The 24,230-nt window shown below is 45.3% G+C and overlaps 1 protein-coding gene across 1 annotated transcript; it reads right to left on the bottom strand.

The window, feature by feature from the left end:
* Positions 1 to 2,413: 2,413 nt before the first annotated feature.
* Positions 2,414 to 22,955, bottom strand: MCFD2 (multiple coagulation factor deficiency 2, ER cargo receptor complex subunit). The gene is made up of 4 exons (XM_056568093.1): positions 22,723 to 22,955; positions 13,173 to 13,337; positions 11,407 to 11,566; positions 2,414 to 2,747 (listed from the first exon to the last, which is right to left on the bottom strand). Exons 2-4 carry the CDS (start codon positions 13,328 to 13,330, stop codon positions 2,616 to 2,618), a joined length of 450 nt encoding a protein of 149 aa, XP_056424068.1. The 5' UTR covers positions 13,331 to 13,337; positions 22,723 to 22,955; the 3' UTR covers positions 2,414 to 2,615.
* Positions 22,956 to 24,230: the final 1,275 nt, after the last annotated feature.

Raw genomic sequence — 24,230 nt, 5'->3', positions numbered from 1 at the left:
CCAATACAGACTGGTAATACAGGTACATATACAACATACATAGCAACGCTTAAAACTTCCAAAAACCAGGAATACCCCTTTAATGACATTGTCTTCATGTTTGGAGTCATCGTCCTGCTGCAGAACAACAATTTAAAATTTGGAGCCAATCAGACGCCTTCCTGATGGGCGATCTCTTACTTTGAAGCATTTTCTCCACATCTGCCTAAAACCTTTGCACAGTAAAGTGAACAGATGGATGAAGAGGAGATTAAAGGGGTTATCCAGGAAAAAACTTTTATTTTTATATATCAACTGGCTCCAGAAAGTTAAACAGATTTGTAAATGACTTCTATTAAAAAAATATATTAATCCTTTCAGTACTTATGAGCTTCTGAAGTTGAGTTGTTCTTTTCTGTCTAAGTGCTCTCTGATGACACGTGTCTCGGGAACCGCCCAGTTTAGAAGCAAATCCCCATTGCAAATCTCTTCTACTCTGTGCAGTTCCTGAGACAAGCAGAGATGTCAGCAGAGAGCACTGTTGCCAGACAGAAAAAAACAACTCAACTTCAGCAGCTGATAATTATTGAAAGGATTAAGATTTTTTTTATAGAAGTAATTTACAAATCTGTTTAACTTTCTGGAGACAGTTGATATATATATATAAAAAAAAAAAAAAATAAAGTTTTTCCCTGGAATACCCCTTTAAGTCCGGCACTGCTATGACACAAACTCGCAATGCGCCAACACTGGACAATGTGCCTATATAAATAAGAAGAGTCTCGTGGTGCTCTGACTTAAGACTTTAAAGGGGTACTCCGGTGGAAAACAATTTTTTTTTAAATCAACTGGTGCCAGAAAGTTAAACAGATTTGTAAATTACTTCTAAGTCGGGCAGATCGGGACATCGCGATAAAAAAAATAAAAAAAAGGGTTAACAGCGTGCGGCACAACGATCGGTGCCGCACGCTGTTAGTCCAGGGTCCCGGCTATGATTAGCAGCCGGGACAGACCCGGTGTGATGCGGAGTCACCGCATGACCCCATTTTTAACACCGGGAGCGGGCTCAGGATGTACAGGTACGTCCTAAGTCCTTAAGGGGTTAAAGCTGTGGAGTTTTCTGCCGTGGAAATTCCTCAGTGTGAACGGAGCAGCAGAATCCCATTAAAAACAGTGTGTCCCTACTACAAGCGAAATTTTGTGGCAGAATTTTTCGGCTGGAAATTAAGCAGTGTGGATGGACCCTTACAGAACTGTCAATGCCATGAATGTAGGTCAGTGTTTCCCAACCATGGTGCCTCCAGCTGTGGCAAAACTACAACTCCCAGCATGCCCGGACAGCCTTTGGCTGTCCGGGCATGCTGGGAGTTGTAGTTTCACCACAGCTGGAGGCACCATGGTTGGGAAACACTGATGTAGGTATATAGAGGAGGAAGAAGAAACAGTAGATGGCTGAACAAATGCTTATCTGAAAGCTATGAAGTGTATGAGCACTAGAGATGAGCGAACTTACAGTAAATTCGATTCGTCACGAACTTCACGGCTCGGCAGTTGATGTCTTATACTGCATAAATTAGTTCAGCTTTCAGGTGCGCCGGTGGGCTGGAAAAGGTGGATACATTCCTAGGAAAGAGTCTCCTAGGACTGTATCCACCTTTTCCAGCCCATCGGAGCACCTGAAACTGAACTCATTTATGCAGGAAAAGTCATCAACTGCCGAGCCGAGAAGTTCGTGACGAATCGAATTTACTGTAAGTTCGCTCATCTCTAATGGGCACCTTCAGATTCTGCTTTTACTGTTCCAAATGTGTTGAAACTAGGGGCCGACTGATATCTATTTTTTAAGGCAGATACCGATAATTTGTGACCTTTCAGGCCGATAGCCGCTGCAGATCCAGAAGCCGCTGCAGATCAATTATTTAAAGCGGGCGCTTTAAATCAATGAACTCCAGCGGCTTTTGCGGGGCCAGAGACTGCCGCCCGCTTCTCTCCCCCTGCCTGTTCTGGGGTCCTCCCTATTCCAACCACCACCGCCGCTGCCCCACTGGCTCCCCCATCCCCGGTTTTATAATTACCTGTTCCCGGGGTCCGCGCTACTTCTGGCTCCGGCGGCGTCCTGAGCTGTCACTGTGCGCACTGATGGTGACGTTGCGTTGAGGACGTCACTCGTCATTGCGCAGGACGTTGCAGGAGCCAGAAGTATCGCGGACCCCGGTAATTATAAAACAAGGGATGGGTGAGGCAAAGGGGCAGCAGTGGCGGTGGTGGTCTCTGGACGGGGAGGCGGGGCATTATCGGCATATCAGCAATTTAATTGCAGATACCGATAATGTCCAAAATCGTGAATATCGGCCAAACCGATAATCGGTTGATCCCTAAATAGATAGACAGATACATATGAGATAGATATGAGATGGATAGATATGAGATGATGGACATTGTTCTCCTTTAATAGTAGTGGTTCATCATTAATCTATATAAACAGACCAATAATCAATGACCACAGGAAATCACAACTATGCACCCACAACTAAATACAGACAACTGTGCTATAAAGAAAGCTATAACCCCCCCCCCCCCCCGAGATGTGTAAAATGTCACATTTAGGAGAGAAAACATCTATCTGCAAAAAGTCTTTATTGCATCGATTTAGCAAATTCTGCATAATCAATGAATCCGTCATTATTGATATCGTCGTCTCGTAGAACGTCATCTATCATGGATATCAGTTCCGACTCGGATATCGTCTGGGTTTGGTCATTATTGCCCTATAAGAAAAACACAAACCGTGGATTAGCTTGTCTGTATTGTCCTTTGGTTGTTCAGTTTAGGGGGCAGTTACTTTTTCACAGAGAGGATATGAACCAAGGCCTCTCCTGACAGGTCTGTTTTTATAAATCCTTGTATTCCGCATTGAATAACCATTCTGGATCATCTTTTCTTACAGCTGTATGTTGTGCTGTTTTCCCGTTAATCATACAGGAAATGTTCAACAAATAGACAACTGGGTGTTACCAGTTGGGGGTGTTACCAGTTGGGGGGGGGGGGGGGTGTCCCTACGCTGTAACACTATCCAATCAGAGCTGACCTTGCCAGACAGCTTAAGGATACGCCCCCAACTGGTAACACCAACAAGTGTGGTGCTGTTTTGGAAGATATTCGCTCAGATGGATCAGATGCACTCAATAGGATGCTGGAATGATCTGCTCTAGCTACTACATCTACTGGAAGCGGGTCCATCTGTTTTTTTGTCCATTTAACCACCTCCCTTCGTTTTTCGGCTTTGTCGTCCAGACACCTCAATAGATTAGATCATACTGGTTCTCAGTCCTGAGGCCCCCTGGGATCACAAGTAACAGCTGGTTAAAGTGCGCAGCAGCACTCTTCACTACCTGGCTAGTTGCCTGATCCAAATCATTTACTTCATAGATTATAATGGAGTGAGGACTGAGACCCGGTGAGATCTTAACTCTACTCTCTGTGTTTGGAGGAGGAATACTGCCTATGACCCCAAGAACACCATCCCTATCGTCAAACATGGAGTCAGAAACATTACGTTTTGGGGGTGTTCTTCTGCTAAGGGGACAGGACAACTTCACTGCATCAAAGGGGCAATAGAATAGGCCTTATACTGTCAAATCTTGGGGGAAAACCTCCATCACTTAGTCAGAGCATTGAAAATAGATTGTGAATGGGTCATTCCAGAAAGATAATGAACCAAAACACAGGCCAAGGCAAGAAAGGAGTGGCTCAAGAAGCACATTACAAGTGTTTTCCCATTAAGAAAAATAGGTCTAAATTGATGAATTTTGTGAAATTAAACATTACTGTAAATGTCCTGCTGCAGAGATATACTAATCCCTCGTGTGCCTACATAGTTTTGCCTACTGTTGCCCTTGGTTACGACCTACTGAGGTGGTCGCACATGCTCAGTTCACCTGCAGTGTCCTGAAGGTAATGGCAGTTGGTCTCCACTGTGCATGTAAGCAAGGGGGATTGTGGGAAAGGGAGTGCTCTGTTACCTGGCAACAGCAGGGTCACAGTACAGAGCGGAAACCAGGAAGTGATCAGATCCATGGAGAACAAAAACAATACAGGGATGGAGGTCATTTTATCTAAAAACAGCACATTTATCCTCCTTTACATACAGCCATGGTCCTAAATGTTGGAACCCCTGAAATTTTTCAAGAAAATGAAGTATTTCTCACAGAAAAGGATTGCAGTAACACATGTTTTGCTATACACGTTTATTCCCTTTGTGTGTATTGGAACTAAACCAAAAAAAGGGAGGAAAAAAAAAGCAAATTGGACATAATGTCACCAAACTCCAAAAATGGTCAGGACAAAATTATTGGCACCCTTCATATTTGGTTGCACACCTTTTGGAAAAAATAACTGAAATCAGTGGCTTCCTATAACCATCAATAAGCTTCTTACACCTCTCAGCCGGAATGTTGGACCACTCTTCCTTTGTAAACTGCTCCAGGTCTCTCTTATTGGAAGGCGCCTTTTCTCAACAGTAATTTTAAGATCTCTCCACAGGTGTTCAATGGGATTTAGATCTGGACTCATTGCTGCCACTTCAGAACTCTCCAGCGCTTTGTTGCCATCCATTTCTGGGGGCTTTTTGACATATGTTTGGGGTCATTGTCCTGCTGGAAGACCTAAGATCTCAGACGCAAACCCAGCTTTCTGACACTGGGCTGTACAGTGCGACCCAAAATCCGTTGGTAATCCTCAGATTTCATGATGTCTTGTACACATTCAAGGCACCCAGTGCCAGAGGCAGCAAAACAACCCCAAAACATCATTGAACCTCCACCATATTTCACTGTAGGTACTGTGTTCTTTACTTTGTAGGCATCATTCCGTTTTCGGTAAACAGTAGAATGATGTGCTTTACCAAAAAGCTCTATCTTGGTCTCATCTGTCCCCAAAACGTTTTCCCAGAAGGATTTTGGCTTGCCCAGGTTCATTTTGGCAAAATGTCTTCTTGCTTTTTTATGTCTCTGTGTCAGCAGTGGGGTCCTCCTGGGTCTCCTGCCATAGCGTTTCATTTCATTTAAATGTCGACGGATAGTTTGTGCTGACACTGATGCTCCCTGAGCCTGCAGGACAGCTTGGATATCTTTGGAACCTGTTTGGGGCTGCTTATCCACCATCCGGACTATCTTGCATTGACATCTTTCATAAATTTTTCTCTTCCATCCATGCCCAGGGAGATTAGCTACAGTGCCATGGGTTGCAAACTTCTTGATAATGTTGCGCACTGTGGACAAAGGCAAATCTAGATCTCTGGAGATGGACTTGTAACCTTGAGATTGTTGATATTTTTCCACAATTTTGGTTCTGTCCTCAGACAGTTCTCCTCTTCTCTTTCTGTTGTCCATGCTTAGTGTGGCACACACAGACACACAATGCAAAAACTAAGTGAACTTCTCTCCTTTTTATCTGCTTTCAGGTGTGATTTTTATATTGCCAACACCTGTTACTTGCCCCAAGGTGAGTTTAAAGGAGCATCACATGCTTGAAACAATCTTATTTTTCCACAATTTTGAAAGGGTGCCAATAATTTGTCCAGACCATTTTTGGAGTTTAGTGTGACATTATGTCCAATTTGCTTTTTTTTCCTCCCTTTTTTGGTTTAGTTCCAATAAACATGTGTATAGCAAAACATGTGTTACCGCAATCCTTTTCTGTGAGAAATACTTCAATTCTTGAAAAATTTCAGGGGTGCCAACATTTGCAGCCATGACAGTATATGTATGTGGTGTACATCTGATTTTACCAACTTTGCTTTGTGGGTCAACACCTTTAATAGGGTTGTCCAGGATAAGAAAAAGGCTGTTTCCTTTTTTTTTCCATAAACAGGCCATAAGTAGTACTAGTAGTTCCAAATACTTCAATAAAAGATGAGATGTAATACAACCTGTGGACAGGAGTGGTGCTGTTTTGCAAGAAAGAAGCAGGGTTTGTCTGATTCTGGACAACCCCTTTATAGGTCCTGGAGTGGCCCATACCATAAAAACCTGGGGAGGGAGATGAAGGTTCTAGTTGCCAAAGGTCAGCCCTGAAACCTTAAAAGGGGTATTCCATGAAAAAAAAAACACATTTTTTTCTTCATATACACAGGCTGCAGAAAGTTACACAGATTTGTAAATTACTTCTATTAAAAAATCGTAATCCTTCCAATACTTCCTCAGTGCTGCAGAGGAAGTTGAGTAGTTCTTTACTGTCTGATCACAGTGCTCTCTGCTGACACCTCTGTCTCAGGAACTGTCCAGAGCACGAGAGTTGTACTATGGTGATTTGCTGTTACTCTGGACAGTTCCTGAGACAGACAGAGGTGTCAGCAGAGAGCAGATCAGACAGAAAAGAACAACTCAAAATACTGTATTTTCCGGCATATAAAAGACGACTGGGCGTATAAGACGACCCCCTACCTTTCCAGTTAAAATATAACGTTTGGGATATACTCGCCGTATAAGACTACGCCGCGTTAAGGTACCTTACCATTGTTCTCCCACACTAGGTTGTCAGCATAGTTTCCCCCCACCCCCACCCCCACATTAGGTTAAGCAGTATAGTTCCCCCCCCCACATTAGGTTAAGCAGTATAGTCCCCCCCCACATTAGGTTAAGCAGTATAGTTCCCCCCCACATTAGGTTAAGCAGTATAGTTCCCCCCCACATTAGGTTAAGCAGTATAGTTCCCCCCCACATTAGGTTAAGCAGTATAGTTCCCCCCCACATTAGGTTAAGCAGTATAGTTCCCCCCCCCCCCATTAGGTTAAGCAGTATAGTTCCCCCCCCCCCCCATTAGGTTAAGCAGTATAGTTCCCCCCCCCCCCATTAGGTTAAGCAGTATAGTTCCCCCCCCCCCCCATTAGGTTAAGCAGTATAGTTCCCCCCCCCCCATTAGGTTAAGCAGTATAGTTCCCCCCCCCCCCCCCCCATTAGGTTAAGCAGTATAGTTCCCCCCCATTAGGTTAAGCAGTATAGTCCCCCCCCCCCCCCCCATTAGGTTAAGCAGTATAGTTCCCCCCCCACATTAGGTTAAGCAGTATAGTTCCCCCCCCACATTAGGTTAAGCAGTATAGTTCCCCCCCCCCCCCCCATTATTAGGTTAAGCAGTATAGTTCCCCCCCCCCCACATTAGGTTAAGCAGTATAGTTCCCCCCCCCCCCCCCCACATTAGGTTAAGCAGTATAGTTCCCCCCCCCCCCCCCCCCCCCCACATTAGGTTAAGCAGTATAGTTCCCCCCCCCCACATTAGGTTAAGCAGTATAGTTCCCCCCACATTAGGTTAAGCAGTATAGTTCCCCCCACATTAGGTTAAGCAGTATAGTTCCCCCCCACATTAGGTTAAGCAGTATAGTTCCCCCCACATTTTTTTGGCAGTATAGTTCCCCCACATTAGGTTGGTAGTATAGTTCCCCACAAGGACAAACAGCCTTCAGCCATATACAGTGTATGGCTGTGTACTGCCCCACTTCAGTGCTCCGACCACCGCTCCTCCGGTCTGGGGCCACGATCTACTGCTATGGCCAATAGACCATAGCAGTAGGTCCCGGGACCGGAGGAGAGGTGGTCGGAGCACCGAAGTTGAAGTGCTGGTAATTTACCATGCCCGCGCGTCCTCGCTGTTCCACTCGAAAAGATCTTTCGGGACACAGCGATGTCCTGAATGTGAGGGAGGAAATTAATCTCGTCCGGGACGCCCGGGGTATGGATAAGCCATACCCCGGGCGTCCCGGCCGACTGCAGCACCCAGCGTATAAGACGACCCCTGACTTTTCAGAACATTTTAAGGGTTTACAAGGTCTTCTTATACGCCGGAAAATGCGGTAATATGGAGGATTGTTTCCCATTGACATGTAGTCCCATTAGGAGGGCTGGAGATCTCAATTTAGAGCACTTCCACCATATAACAGAATAATGTCTTTCAATGTCAAATTTTCACAATGTTGCGGCGTTATTCCAAATAAAATGGCTCGCCGCCGTGTCTCATTAGAAACTGAAAATAGAGTTACCGGCTGGTGCGCTCTGCAGTGCTGTAGTCACCCTCTACCCTGATGGCGCAGGGCTATAATGCAATATTGACCTTGAGTGGGACGGGGATTAAATGTATGCGCCGGGCAAGTGCACTATGCAGCGCTGGAGTCCCCCTGATGCGTACCAACTTTTACCCTGACAGCACAGGGATATTGTAACAGCAGTTCCAAGCGGGGTAGGGGGTTGGCACCAGGTGCCACTTACCAGTGGTTCCAATGTCGGGTAAGTCTCCTTGGGATGAGCTTCTGCATTGGCTGGCCAGCAGGGTAGGTGATGCTTTGTGGAGCGCACGCTCTACTTCTTTAATCGCGGTGGAAGTTGAAGTGGTGTATATTCTCCAGTTTTGCCAAAGATGGGGAGCGAACGTATATAGGACTGGGCTAGATGCGTTTCGGGGAGCCCTGTCACCTTTTTCAGTAGCTAATGGTGTTTGTAGTAGGGATCGCCACCTGCATCTCTCCCCATGCCTGTCCTGGGGTCCTCCCTAGTCCAACCACCACCGCCGCTGCCCCATTGCCTCCCTCATCCCCGGTTTTATAATTACCTGTTCCCGGGGCCCAGGATCCGCGCTACTTCTGGCTCCGGCGGCGTCCTGAGCTGTCACTGTGTGCACTGACGGTGACTTCGTCACTCGTCATTGCGCAGCACGCAGGACACCGCAGGAGCCAGAAGTAGCGCGGACCCCAGGCCCAGGTTATTATAAAACCGGGGATGGGGGAGGCAATGCAGCGGCGGTGATCTCTGGCCAGGGAGGCGGGGCATTATCAGCATATCGGCAAGGTAATTGCAGATACCGATAATGTCCAAAATCGTGAATATCGGACGATAATATTGGGCAAACCGATAATCGGTCGATCCCTAGTTAGTAGTATGGTTAGTATGTGAAAATTTGACATTGAAAGACATTTTTCTGTTATATGGTGGAAGTGCTCTAAATTGAGATCTCCAGCCCTCCTAACGAGACTATGGCCCTCATTTACTATTCTAAACCCGACTTCTTTTGTCTGTTTTTTTGGGCGCATCTTTGTCTGCGACATGTCGCAGACATCGTGCGCCAGTCTGCGACACAATGTGAAATTTTTTTCCCGACGGACCCGATGTGGATTCTCCCAAACCCGAAAAAGGGGCGTAACCCGACATTTCTGAGCTTTCCCACGTATTTATAAAGGTTTCCAACCCGAATTTGTTGAATTGTTGTTGATTTTTTCCCCGACAACTCAGAGGAGTTGGAAACCAAAACCAACTAAAACCCACATGCGACAAACAGGATGCGACATAATAATAAATATCAGGGGAAAAAAGCAGTCGGGTAAGAAAGCAAGATAGACTTACAACCCGATTTTCTAAGTAAATGAGGGGACACATTTTGATCAAAAAGTGCGCTGAGAGCCTCCATTTTTTGACCTAGAGTGCTGTTGCAACTTTCTTGTTTGTACATTATATATATATCTATATATATATCTCTATCAATGGGAAACAATCTTCCATATTATTTGAAATTTTTACATTTTTTAGCACAATTATCTCTATATACTATCTATTAGGGATCGACCGATTATCGGTACGGCCGATAATCACGATTTTGGGCATTATCGGTATCGGCAATTACCTTGCCGATAAGCCGATAATGCACCGCCCCCCCCCCCCCCGCCGCACCGCGACCGCCCCAGCCCCCCCGCCCCCCCGCCACACCGCAACTGCCCCGCGACAGTTCCCCCCCCCCCCCACCGCATCGCACCCCCCACCGTAGTGCTGGGCGGTATACCGGTATGGATTTTTGCCCATACCGCTATAATGGTCGGGCCCCTCCCCCACCCTCCGAGTCAATAAAAAAATAAAAAAAAATAAACTTACCCGTAATGGGGGTGGTCCGGGCCATCCATCCTTCCTTCCTGTAGTGTCCGGCGCCATTCCGGGTGGAGGGTGAACCGGTCCGGGCTTTCCTTCTCCGGGGGTCCTCTTCTCCACTCCGGGCAGGCTCCGGCCTAGTACGCTGCATAGACGCCGCTACGCCGTGACGTCAGGTGCGTCGCTGCGCACGGGCGTCCCTGCGCAGCGGCGTCTATGCAGCGTACTAGGCCGGAGCCTGCCCGGAGTGGAGAAGAGGACCCCCGGAGAAGGACAGCCCGGACCGGTTCACCCTCCACCCGGAATGGCGCCGGACACTACAGGAAGGAAGGATGGATTGCCCGGACCACCCTGACAGGTAGGAGAGAGAAGCGGGTGGTGGTGGTGGTGGCGGCGGCGGCCTATGGCCCCGCAAAAGCCACACTGCAGTGCAATGATTTAAAGCGCCCGCTGTAAATCAATGACCTGCAGCGGTGTCGAGGGGGGATAAATAGCCGATAACTTATACCGGAATATCAGTATAAGTTATCGGCTATCGGCCCTAACCTCCACCGATTATCGGTATCGGCCCTAAAAAACGATATCGGCCGATCCCTACTATCTATCATCCTATGTCTGATGCAAGGGCCCTGCAGAAGACATATTTTAAGTGTTATAATAAACTGTAATTTATTGGACTTATTTTTCTCTTTGTCTTTATTTTTACCTTCTCTCTTCTTAGCCTTAACCTAGCCGGACTGTCACAATATTTTGGTTTTTCTTGTATGTTTTGGACACCTAGGGTAATGTGTATCACAGTATCCTCGGTTTAGGTTTTCATTTTATGTAAAGCTCCCAACCCATTTTTCTTTATAATTTACAAATCTGTTTAACTTTCTGGAGGCAGCTGATATAAAAAAAATTATGTTTTTTTCATGGAATACCCCTTTAATGACTTGAAAAGGATCTGCAAAGAGGAATGGGACAACATCCGTTGTGAGATGTCTGCAAACCTGGCAACCAACTACAAGAAACGTCTGACCTCTGTGATTACAAATACGTATTTCCTTGTAGGGGGTTGAGGGTAGAGATGAGCGAACTTACAGTAAATTCGATTCATTACGAACTTCTTGGCTCGGCAGTTGATGACTTTTCCTGCATAAATTAGTTCAGCTTTCAGGTGCTCCCGTGGGCTGGAAAAGGTGGGTACAGTCCTAGGAGACTCTTTCCCAGGACTGTTTCCACCTTTTCCAGCCCACCGGAGCACCTGAAAGCTGAACTAATTTACGCAGGATAAGTCATCAACTGCCGAGCCGAGAAGTTCGTGACGAATAAAATTTTCTGTAAGTTCCCTCATCTCTAGTTGAGGGCCAAATGGGTCAGGATGAGACTTTTTCCAATATTAACTTATGCAAGTGTTGTAAATGTACATTACTTGATTTGGTGACATTTAAATAAAAAAACCTCAGGAAACAACCCACTTGACACGAATAGAAGGTGACCATTTCATCTATAAGGCCTCATGAATTAGGTTTTGTTTACTGACCTCTTTGTGCACATGGGAAATTGCAGTTGCCAACTCAAGACCATCTAATAAATTGTTCCCATCGTAGTCGTGCATCTTGAAATAATGAAGCTGCAGCTCCTGAGGGGACATTTCTGTCTCTGGCGTCTGAACAACTCCTTCTAAGTGCTCCATTATGTGTCTGGGGAAAACCGTGAATACATTAGTAACCAATAATGTTGCACACACATTACATACGACCAAAACATCCCCATGTCTAAGTCTAGCCCATGGCCCTCCATGTCTATTGGCTGCTACCTGCTTCTAGCAGCCAACCTGGGTGCCTCCAGCTGTTGTAAAACTGCAAATGCCAGCATACTAAGACAGCCTTTGGTTGCTGGGGCATGCTGGGAGTTGTAGTTTTGCATCAGTTGTTTGGGAAGCTCTAGGGTCAAGATGCAATTCCAAAATCAAAAGTCTGAACATCCCTTTTTCTATGTGCAGGATCTCCTCCATTGTGTGTGCAGTGTATAGAGACATAGAAGTGCAGGATCTCCTCCTCTGTGTACAGTGTATAGAGATATAGACGTGCAGGATCTCCTCCTCTGTGTATTGTGTGTACAGACATAGAAGTGCAGGATCTCCTCCTCTGTGTATAGTATATAGAGATATAGAAGTACAGGATCTCCCCCTCTGTGTATAGTGTATAGAGATATAGAAGTGCAGGATCTCCTCCCATATGTGTACAGTGTATATAGATATAGTAGTGCAGGATCTCCTCCTCTGTGTGTACAGACATAGAAGCGCAGGATCTCCTCCTCTGTGTATAGTATATAGAGATATAGAAGTGCAGGATCTCCTCCTCTGTGTACAATGTATAGAGACATAGAAGTGCAGGATCTCCTCCTCTGTGTGTACAGTGTATAGAGAAATAGAAGTGCAGGATCTCCTCCTCTGTGTACAGTATATAGAGATATAGAAGTGCAGGATCTCCTCCTCTGTGTGTACAATGTATAGAGACATAGAAGTACAGGATCTCCTCCTCTGTGTGTACAATGTATAGAGATATAGAAGTGCAGGATCTCCTCCTCTGTGTGTACAGTATATAGAGATATAGAAGTACAGGATCTCCTCCTCTGTGTGTACAGTGTATAGAGATATAGAAGTGCAGGATCTCATCTGTGTGTACAGTGTATAGAGACATAGAAGTGCAGGATCTCCTCCTCTGTGTACAGTGTATAGAGACATAGAAGTGCAGGATCTCATCTGTGTGTACAGTGTATAGAGACATAGAAGTGCAGGATCTCATCTGTGTGTACAGTGTATAGAGACATAGAAGTACAGGATCTCCTCCTCTGTGTGTACAATGTATAGAGATATAGAAGTGCAGGATCTCCTCCTCTGTGTGTACAATGTATAGAGATATAGAAGTACAGGATCTCCTCCTCTGTGTGTACAGTATATAGAGACATAGAAGTACAGGATCTCCTCCTCTGTGTGTACAATGTATAGAGATATAGAAGTGCAGGATCTCCTCCTCTGTGTGTACAGTGTATAGCAGACACCATAGAAATTACAACTTCAACCAAAACAAGGAACCTGTCATCACTTTCATGCTGCCTGAACCACGACTCATCAGGGTGGTCCCTTGTGGCTTCTGCCTGCCCCACCAGCTTTGATAGATGTCTTCCTGCTTGGGTATAACGAGATCTATCAAAACAGGCAGAAGCTGCTGGGGACCATGACTCGTGGTTCAGGCGGCATGAAAGTGATGACAGGTTCCTATAAGTTCAAAAGACTCTACTTACTCCTTATCATGTACCACATTTTTATCGAAATGGCCGCCTGTGTGTGTTCCTTCTACAACCTTCGGATGTGCATGTTCTTCTGCTACTGCGGACAATATTACTAGTGCAGAAACCAGACAACAGAAAAGATGGGACGTGTAGTTCTTGTGACACCTCATTGTATTCCTAGGAGAAAGACAAAGATTAAAACAAAAAAAGACACATCTCCCAAGTTTACTGTGCTGCGACACATCTATCCATGTCAGGAACTGTCCAGAGCAGAAGCAAATTCCCATAGCAAACCTCTCCTGCAATGGACAGAGGTGTCAGCAGAGAGCACTGTGATCACACTGGAAAGAACGACACAACTTCATACAGCAGCTGATAAGTACTGGAAGGATTAAGATTTTTTTAAATAATCAATTTATAAATCTGTACAACTTTCTGGCACCCGTTGATTTGAAAACATTTTATTAAGTTTTTCCCCTCTGGAGTACCCCTTTAAAGTAGACCTGTGAGCAGAAAAAAAAGGTGTAAATAAGCCCATGAGTACTAGGTAGGACTAGTCATCAGAATTCAGAGCATATGTTTTTTTATATTTATAGTCCTCTCTTTCAGCAAGATAGAAACCTTTTTATTGTGTGAATGAGGTTCATGTGCCCTGGGGGGCATTCCTCTGCATGGCAAGAACCCCGGTAAGTCCAGCCCGTGTCCTCTTTATTCCCGCACACTGGCCTGCTTGCATATTTTTACCCCATCTGAATAGAAGCCATTAGAGAAAGAGGATACAGGTTGGACTTACCTGGGTTCTTGCCATGCTGAGGAACGCTCCCTGGACACTTGGTCAATAATAAAAAAGCTTGACACTGAAAAGGACTATAAAGATTAAAAAGATCAGCCTTATGTAGCCATGGGCTTATTTTTACACCCCTGCCAACAGGTCCACCTTAAAGGGGTACTCCGCCGCTCAGCGTTTGGAACAAACTGTTCCGAACGCTGGAGCCGGCGCCCCCTCCCATAGACTTGCATTGAGGGGGCGGGCGTGACGTCATGAGGGGGTGGGGCTATGACGTCTCGAGCTCCCAGCGCCGGCTCCAGCGTTCGGAACAGTTTGTTCCAAATGCTGAGCAGCGGAGTACCCCTTTAAGGGTACGTAGAGAAACCATTAACTCCAATGGGTCCGTGGAAAATCCACGATAAGTGAAACTCACAGTGAGTAATCAACGTGTGAACGTACCCTTAAGGGGTATCCCAGCCCCAGAAAAATGAAAGGGGAGTTAGGGTGCTAGCAGCAAAAGAGGTCTTGTGATAATGAAAAAAAAATAACTTTCTGTTTTTAACTATGGCGGTGGGTACACAGGTCCCGCAGCTAGTTACATTTGCTGCATAAGGTGAAAGCTGCATGCCGAATTCTGGAGTAGGGGGGACACATATTCATGGTAATGTTCAGAAGGAATAACAGAGAAACAACACAATGAAGTCTAACGCTATGTTCACACGGCGGAATTTCAGAGTGGTGTTCTGCGGGAATATTCCGCTGGGAAATTCCACTGCGGCAGAGTCCCATTCATTTCACTGGGATTCTGCTGCACTGTGCACACAGTATTTCCGCGGCAGACGTTTTTGCTGTTGGAATCCTAACTCCAGCGTCCGCAGAAAAGCATATATGAGCAGTCCTAGTGCCGCCACATCAAGTTAATGTACGCCCAAATTTTCTGGTTGACATTTCCATGGCCAAAAATAAAAATAAAAATGCTGCAGACTTGTTCTATCCTGGCAAATGCAAACACTAGCATCTAAGGCTCTGTTCACATTTTCGTCCTAGTTACTGTTTCGAACAGAGACCACAATGCAGTGCCGGGTCCATTGCACAACATACCCTAATGACTTATAATGGTGACTGCCGGGTGGCACCATGCTCATTGCTGTTTGGTGCTGCATGTATTTTTGTTTTTCCTCACAAATGACAGATTCTGAAATAGTTGTGAACACAGCCTTAAAGGGGTACTCCCCTGGAAAAAAAAAAAATTTTAACCAACTAGTGCCAGAAAGTTAAACAGATTTGTAAATTACTATAAAAAAATTCTTTATCCTTCCAGTACCTATTAGCGGCTGTATACTACAGAGGAAGTTATTTTCTTTTTGGATTTCTTTTCAGTCACAACCACAGTGCTCTCTACTGATACCTCTGCCCATATCAGGAACTGTCCAGAGCAGAGGAAAATCCCCATAGCAAACATACGCTGCTCTGGACAGTTCTTAAAATGGACAGAGATGTCAGCAGAGAGCACTGTGGTTGTGACAGAAAAGAATTTCCTCTGTAGTTTACAGCTGCTAATAAGTACTGGAAGAATTAAGAATTTTTAATAGAAGTAATTTACAAATCTGTTTAAAGGGGTACTCTGGTGGAAATTTTTTTTTTTTTAACTCAACTGGTGCCAGAAAGTTAAACAGATTTGCAAATTAGAAAAGACCGGTAATGTCCGGCACAGCTGAGACTGGAGAAACGTAGGACTGTTGGTGGGAGATCTGAGAGGAGGATGAATATCTGGACTGTGGTGGTGCTCGGACTCATATAAGAAGTAGATATCTTCAAGTAAGTAGATAAGGAAAAAGTCGGCAGACTCACCAATCTTCGTTCAAGAGTTCTTCTTTAATGCAAAATACTCACAATACAAACATCACAGTGGAGGGAGAGGGATCGATGCGGGGGGTATAAGTGCTTGGCGACAGAACTGTTTCACACGATAAACGTGCTTCTTCTGGCCCTGGCACCTTACAATACTGAACTGTTTCTTATACAGGTGAGTGGCTGGGACGGATTAGACAGGTCTGACGTAACTAGTATGGGCGGTATCCATTTGTATGGGTTTTAGTGCCCTATTCACATTACGTCAGAAGAAAACAGTGTTACATTTAAAATACAAATAACGAAAAGTGCATTTTAAAAACATGGTGCATAATCTATCTATCTATCTTGTCATTTAAGCCTAAGGGACCTGTAGCTGACGTTCCAATTATCCAGTAAGTTTCTCGTTGTAAAAGATACCTTTCTATATTCTGTCCTGTTTTTGGGTTTAATTTGTTCAATACCTGAAAATTTAAGAACATTAGATCGTCCCCCATGGAATTCTACCACATGAGAAATTAGGCGAGGTGCTCCTTTAAGTGTGCGGAGTGAGTACATACGCTCGCGTATTCTAGCGCACAACTGTCGAATGGTTTTACCTATGTAGTAGAATCCACAGGGGCAATATGCTACAAATACTACGAATTTTGTCCTGCAGGTTATTTTCAGGTATTGAACGAATTAAACCCAAAGCAGGACAGAATATAGAAAGGTATCTTTTACAACGTGAAACTTACTGGATAATTCGAACGTCAGCTACAGGTCCCTTAGCCTTAAACGACAAGATAGATTATGCTCCATGTTTTTAAAATGCACTTTTCGTTATTTGTATTTTAAATGTAACACTGTTTTCTTCTGACGTAATGTGAATAGGGCACTAAAACCCATACAAATGGATACCGCCCATACTAGTTACTAGGGATCAACCGATATAGTTTTTTTTAGGGCAGATACCGATAATCGGTGGAGGTTAGGGCCGATAGCTGATAACTTATACCGGAATATCGGTATAGGTTATCGGCTATTTATCCCCCCGCGACACTGCTGCAGATCATTGATTTAAAGCGGGCGCTTTAAATCAATGCACTGCAGTGGCTTTTGCGGTGCCATAGACCGCCGCTGCCACCCGCTTCTCTACCCCTGCCTGTCCGGGAGTCCTGAGACCTATCACCGCCACGGCTCCCCCCGCCACGCTGCACCGCGCCTAGGGGTGCCTCCAGCTGTTGCAAAACTACTACTCCCAGCATGCCCGGACAGACGTTGGCTGTCCGGGCATGCTGGGAGTTGTAGTTTGTCAACAGCTGGAGGGCCTACTGTAGGTATAGTATATTATACGGACCCCTGTCCATCCCAGAACCCTGACTCACCTTCCCAGTTGCTGCAGGGACCGTCCGGGGAGGGTGGTCCGGGCCATCCATCCTTCCTGTAGTGTCTGGCGGCATTCCGGGTGGAGGGTGAACCGGTCCGGGCCTTCCTTCTCCGGGGGTCCTCTTCTCCTCTCCGGGCAGGCTCCGGCCTAGTAACGCTGCATAGACGCCGCTGCGCAGCGACGCACCTGACGTCACGGTGTAGCGGCGTCTATGCAGTGTACTAGGCCGGAGCCTGCCCGGAGTGGAGAAGAGGACCCCCGGAGAAGGACAGCCCGGACCGGTTCACCCTCCACCCGGAATGCCGCCAGACACTACAGGAAGGCTGGATGGCCCGGACCACCCCCATTACGGGTAAGTTTAATTTTTTTTTATTGACACGGAGGGTGGGGGAGGGGCCCGACCGGTATAGTGGTATGGGCAAAAATCCATACCGTGGGAGAAAAAAAAAACGGTATCCGGTTCATACCGGTATACTGCCCAGCACTACGGTGGGGGGTGCGACGCGGTGCGGTGGGTCGGGGGGGCGGTCGCGGTGCGGGGGGGCATTGTCGGCTTATCGGCAAGGGCTGATATTGATAATGCCCAAAATCGTGATTATCGGCCGATCATATCGGCCATACCGATAATCGGTCGATCCCTACTAGTTACGTCAGTCAAGAAGGGCGGACCTGTCTAATCCGTCCCAGCCACTCACCTGTATAAGAAACAGTTCAGTATTGTAAGGTGCCAGGGCCAGAAGAAGCACGTTTATCGTGTGAAACAGTTCTGTCGCCAAGCACTTATACCCCCCGCATCGATCCCTCTCCCTCTACTGTGATCTTTGTATTGTGAGTATTTTGCATTAAAGAAGAACTCTTGAACGAAGATTGGCGAGTCTGCCGACTTTTTCCTTATCTACTTACTTGAAGATTTGCAAATTACTTCTATTAAAAAATCTTAATCCTTCCAGTACTAATTAGCTGCTGAATACTACAGAGGAAATTATTTTCTTTTTTGGAACACAGTGCTCTCTGCTGACATCTCTGTCCAGAGCTGCATATGTTTGCTATGGGGATTTTCTCCTACTCTGGACACTTCTTAAAATGGACAGAGATCTCAGCAGAGAGCACTGTGCTCGTGATGTCAGCAGAGAGCACTGTGGCCATGATGTCAGCAGAGAGCACTGTGTTCCAAAAAGAAAAGCATTTCCTCTGTAGTATTCAGCAGCTAATAAGTACTGGAAGGATTAAGATTTTTTTTTTAATAGAAGTAATTTACAAATCTGTTTCACTTTCTGGCACCAGTTGATTTAAAATAAATAAATAAAAAAAGTTTTTCACCGGAGTACCCCTTTAGCTACATTAAATAAACTCCTGTATGTAAACATTTCTCAAATAGGTCAACTGGTTAATGTAGGGTAAAAGAAACCAGTCGGATTCTGTTCAGAGTCGAACTCTTTGACTTGGACTGCAGCCAAATGCTGGTGCAACTACTTTGTCAAAATTTACTTTGGCAAACAGTCGGCCCTTCAGAGCAAAGGATCCTGTGAGCTTCATTTAATTACTTGGCAAAGACGTGAATTGTATAAGAGAATAGGGATCAAATACCGGAGAATGAATCAGACAACTCGTGCATAATAAAAATCTATACGGTTACGTACAACTGCACCGCGACCAATGATACGTCTCTGGTCATTTACAATGCAATTCCTTCCCTTATGGCAGGGTTTCCCAACCAGGGTGCCTGTGTCAAAACTACAACTCCCAGCATGCCCGGACAGCCATTGGCTGTCCGGGCATGCTGGGAGTTGTAGTTTTGCAACAGCAGGAGCCACACTGGTTGGGAAACACTGCCCTATGGACTGCAGTAATGGATGATGATACAAGAGATAATTATGTATTACGGTATTTAAAAAAAAATAAAACATTTTAAGATTTCAAAAGCTTAGAGGGGTACTCCGGTGGAAAACTTTTATTATTATTTTTTTATTTTTTATTTTTTTTAAATCAACTGGTGCCAGAAAGTTAAACAGATTTGTAAATTATATATAAAAAATTGGTATGTAAATATATATATATACATATATATAAAATTGGTATAACCAATCCTTCAAGGATTTTACCCTTAAAAAAGGTACACAATGATATCAAATCAATAATGGATATGCTTCAACTGATGGTTGTTTTTATTAAACATAAAACAATAAAATATAATAAAATTGATTATATATCCTGGCACAAATATATAAAAAAAAAGGTGAAAGTTCACTGGGCCCTAGTGGTATTAATCACCGTAAAACATTAGATTGTGGCAACTAAGTAGCATATAATGAGGTCTGCTGCTTCCTTAACACCGAAGCACCAACCACAGGCAGAAGGGGGGGGGGGGGACAGCACAGGAACATTGGAAGTAAGTAAAACAGTTTGGGGGAGATTTAGCAAAACCTGTGCAGAGGAAAAGTTGCCCAGTTGCCCATAGCAACCAATCAGATCGCTTCTTCCATTTTTAACAAGGCCTCTGCAAAATGAAAGAAGCGATCTGATTGGTTGCTATGGGCAACTCAGCAACTTTTCCTTTGCACAGGTTTTGATAAATCTCCCCCTTTGTTTCTATAAAGGATGTACACTCCTTATTGGAAAGGACTGACAAAAACCTGGGCATCACCATAAAAAAATTCTTAGCGCCCCGGGATATGTCAAGCCCTGGCTTAGCCAAATTTCAGAAATACGCCCAGATTTATCAATCTGCCTGAAAATGTCTGTTTTTTTCCCACAACATTCACAGCTCAGATTTTATATTATATCGATACCTGGTAAAATAAAAGCTGAGACTGGTAAAAACCAGACGGTTTAGGGGAGAGGATAAATCCGGGCCATAAAGTTTGTCTATAAAAATGTCAGGCACGTTAGCTGGGAGTCAATAGGGAAACAGGAAACGCTATACTGACAATGCTTTATTGTTTGTGGTGATTTTCTTTCCCTTACAGGGTTACCCCAGTGGATTTTTTTTATTTAATCAACTGGTGCCACAAAGTTATACAGATTTGTAAATTACTTCTATAAAAAAATCTTAATCCTTCCAGTACTTATCAGCTGCTGTATGCTCCATAGGAAGTTTTATTTCTTTCTTGAGTTCTTTTCTGTCTGACCACAGTGCTCTCTGCTGACACGTCTGTCCGTATCAGGAATTGTCTGGAGCCGGAGAGGTTTGCTATGGGGATTTGCTTGTACTCTGGACAGTTCCTGATACGGACAGAGGTGTCAGCAGAGAGCACTGTGGTCAGACAGAAATCCAGAAAGAAAGAAATCTTCCTCTTTAGTATACAGCAGCTGATAAGTGCTGGAAGGATTAAGATTTTTAAATAAAAGTAATTTACAAATCTGTTTAACTTTCTGGCACCAGTTGATTTAAAAAAATAAAAAAAAATTCCACCGGAGTACCCCATTAAGTGGCATAGCCACTTAAGCTCTTTAGGCCCCCACAGGGCACTGGGGGTCTATGCATGCGCCTAATGCATACGCTGGTACCTTTACTTGCACATACAGTAAACCTGCACTGAGACAGTGTGAAATAGGCCTAAGGCCTAGTTCACACTATGGAGAATCTGCGCAGAATACCCACTAGGACTTCCGCTGCTCACATGTTGGAAGTTCCGTAGCAGAACTACCGAGATGGAACTGAATACCCACGAAGATTGAACTTGTTCAATCTTCCACAGAATCTGCCAGAGAAGTGCCAATTGTCATCGGGACGGCGCCTATGTGTAAGGCAATTCCAGATAATTTTTGTTGGAGCCTTTCTGTTGGAACATATCCTTAGGCCCCATTCACAATTTTGCAGAATTTCTGTCCAGAATACATTCCGTGGGTGACAACTCATCAGTCGGCGTTCGGAAATACACTGTCTGCATGGACAGATATAGATTTCCAAGTGGATTCTGCAGAAAGATGATGACAGAATTTGAAGTTCAGTGCCAGATGTTTCCGGTGTGAAAATTCTGCTGTGTGCACGATGCAGAATTTCATTGAAAACTATGGGAGTCTGCTGCAACTGAATTTCTGAGCAGAATTTCCAACGTATGAATGGAACCTTATTCTACTTACACTGTAACTGCCACCAGCGTGGTGCTATCACATGATAGATGTATGCATGTATGTATGATAGATGTGTGTATGTACGAGTTAACACTTCTCTTGCTGGCTTTGGGGAACAAAATGTATCCCCCCCATCCACATCCAGCCTTGGTTGTAGTCTGTCTTAAAGATTTGTCTCCTGAAAGGGGTGCTCCACTTAATAAAAACGTATTCCTTATCCAAAAAGTGTCTGTTCATGGTGTTGGGGTTTCCGACCGCTTGACCCCCCCCCCCCACAACCACCAGAACGGAGCGCGGCTCTTGACGCTCAACATGGCTTATTCCTGAGTTCCTGCCCCACATCCTCGGTGACGAGCAGTAGTGACGGTCCACTTAGCCATTGATTGGCTGAGCATGTGGTCACACGAGTGCATCTCCGAATGCGAAGTGCTCAGGGGGGAAGCTGTTAACTGGTAAGTTTAGCCTAAGAGCTGGGCCCCGTATAGGAGATTGCGGGGGCACAGCAGTCTGGTGCCCCGCCATCAAAAACTATGGATAAGATTTAATCAAGTGGAGTACCTCTTTTAGGAGACCAAGGCTGGTTTCACCCAAGCGTATTCCATGCGCATTTTTTGCTTAGTTCGGAATACTGGAGCCTCGGTTTCACACATGCGTATTACGTGCGCATTTTTTTCTCAGTTCACGTTTTTTGGTTCAGTTCATGAGAAACGTGGTCGTGCCATAATACGGAACGCGTTTCTTAAGATCCGAACAGAACAAAAACGTGCACGTAACATGTTCGTGTGCAATTGGACCAATAGAGGCTCAAATAACAATATTAAGAGGGCAATAAGGACTCTGTACAAGCTGCGGGGCTCCTTCTCTACACCTACAATGACTTATACGGAGGAACTGTCCATGTGGGGATTGTAATGCGGACTCATATATCAGTGGTTTCCAACCTGCGGCCCTGCAGCTGTTGCAAAACTACAATTCCCATCATGCCAAAGGCTGTTATCATGTGACGCTGCTATAGGGCAGTGGTCTTCAACCTGCGGACCTCCAGATGTTGCAAAACTACAACTCCCAGCATGCCCGGACAGCCGATGGCTGTCCAGGCATGCTGGGAGTTGTAGTTTTGCAACATCTGGAGGTCCGCAGGTTGAAGACCACTGCTATAGAGGGTTCCTGGCATGTACCATCACATGCTGTAATAGGGGGGGTTTTCTCTCCTGATGCATGATGGGAGTTGTACTTTTGCAACAACTGCAGAGCTACAGGTGGGGTGTAAACACTGCTATACGGGGGTCTCTGGCATGTACCATTACGCGCTGTAATAGAGGGGTGTTCTCATGCATTGCTGAATAAATCCACATACTTTGCACCTAAACACCACGAACTTTCCTGGTCAAGTTCCCAGATGACCCCATAGGAATCAGGCACAGTACAATGCCGTACATATTTGCACGTCCTACCACAGCCTGTATCTACACACACACATATACAGTGAGGGCACCTACCTATAGCGCTCAGTACAGCGCTCAGCGTTACTACAGGGTCAGATGTCCTCTCACCCGGCTGTACCACTCACTATACAGCCTCAGTCTTCAACTCACACAGGCCGTACAATCCGCGCGCCGAGCGCTCACACTAACTCCTTACAGAACGCTATGGATCTATCGGCGCTCTGCTGCTCTGGCCTGGGTTCCCGGGGATCCTCTGGGCATGCGCAGTAGCCGCTCGCGTTATTCATCTTTGACATGTGTGCTGTTTGTACAGAGGAGATGAGACGTGTTACTATCTCAGTAGGGAATGATGACACCGGGGCGGGCTGTGTGACGCCTGGCTATCGCGATAGATAATTTTGCGTGATAATCATGGCGGCCAATCAGATGTCCGCTTTATCTTATGCCATAAGGGGCTCATATATCGATAAAACTGGGCTTGTTGCCCCTAGCAACCAGAGCATAACCTGCTACTAATCCCTGAGTCTAGCTAGTAGAGGCCCCCCTTATGTTATATGTATATAGTAGAGGTCCCCCTTATGTTATATGTATATAGTAGAGGTCCCCCCCCCTTATGTTATATGTATATAGTAGAGGTCCCCCTTATGTTATATGTATATAGTAGAGGTCCCCCCCTTATGTTATATGTATATAGTAGAGGCCCCCCTTATGTTATATGTATATAGTAGAGGTCCCCCTTATGTTATATGTATATAGTAGAGGTCCCCCCCCCTTATGTTATATGTATATAGTAGAGGTCCCCCTTATGTTATATGTATATAGTAGAGGTCCCCCCCTTATGTTATATGTATATAGTAGAGGTCCCCCTTATGTTATATGTATATAGTAGAGGTCCCCCTTATGTTATATGTATATAGTAGAGGTCCCCCTTATGTTATATGTATATAGTAGAGGTCCCCCTTATGTTATATGTATATAGTAGAGGTCCCCCTTATGTTATATGTATATAGTAGAGGTCCCCCTTATGTTATATGTATATATATATATATATATATATATATATATATATCTATACAGTGGTCCCTCAACATACGATGGTAATTCGTTCCAAACGACCCATCGTTTGTCGAATCCATCGTATGTTGAGGGATCCGTTCAATGTAAAGTATAGGAAGCTGTACTCACCTGTCCCCGCCGCTCCGGACCAGGTCCTCACCGCTCCTGATGCTGTCCCAGGGGCTCCCGATGCTGTCCCGCTGCTCCGGTGTCTTCTTCGCGATCCTCCGGTGTCTTGCGCAGGGTCCGGGCCTCGCTTTCTGGCGACGTTATTACGCTGCTGCGCCGGCGCGGCGTGCGTAGTGACGTAATAACGACGCCGGAAAGCGAGGCCCGGACCCTGGAGAAGATGCGCAAGACACCGGAGGATCGCGAAGTGGACCCGGAGCAGCGGGGATAGGTAAGTGAACCTGTCCGGGATGCTTAAACTGCTATCCGACAGTAGCTTAAGCATTTTGCGCTGTCGGATAGCAGTTAATGCGATGGCCCCGACATATAAAAGCATC

Source organism: Hyla sarda, chromosome 3, assembly GCF_029499605.1.
Source record: "Hyla sarda isolate aHylSar1 chromosome 3, aHylSar1.hap1, whole genome shotgun sequence".
NCBI lineage: Eukaryota > Metazoa > Chordata > Amphibia > Anura > Hylidae > Hyla > Hyla sarda.
The sequence above is the reverse complement of the archived record's forward strand: the minus strand, read 5'-3'. Positions and strand labels throughout refer to the sequence as shown.

What these genes read in the sequence shown, in the direction of transcription:
- MCFD2 (XM_056568093.1), bottom strand. Translation starts at nt 13,330, where the DNA reads ATGAGGTGTCACAAGAACTACACGTCCCATCTTTTCTGTTGTCTGGTT. An exon ending in AATGTGGTACATGATAAGGA is followed by an intron (nt 11,567 to 13,172) that starts GTAAGTAGAGTC and finishes GGTTTTCCCCAG; the next exon opens with ACACATAATGGAGCACTTAG. An exon ending in TTTCCCATGTGCACAAAGAG is followed by an intron (nt 2,748 to 11,406) that starts GTCAGTAAACAA and finishes TTTTTCTTATAG; the next exon opens with GGCAATAATGACCAAACCCA.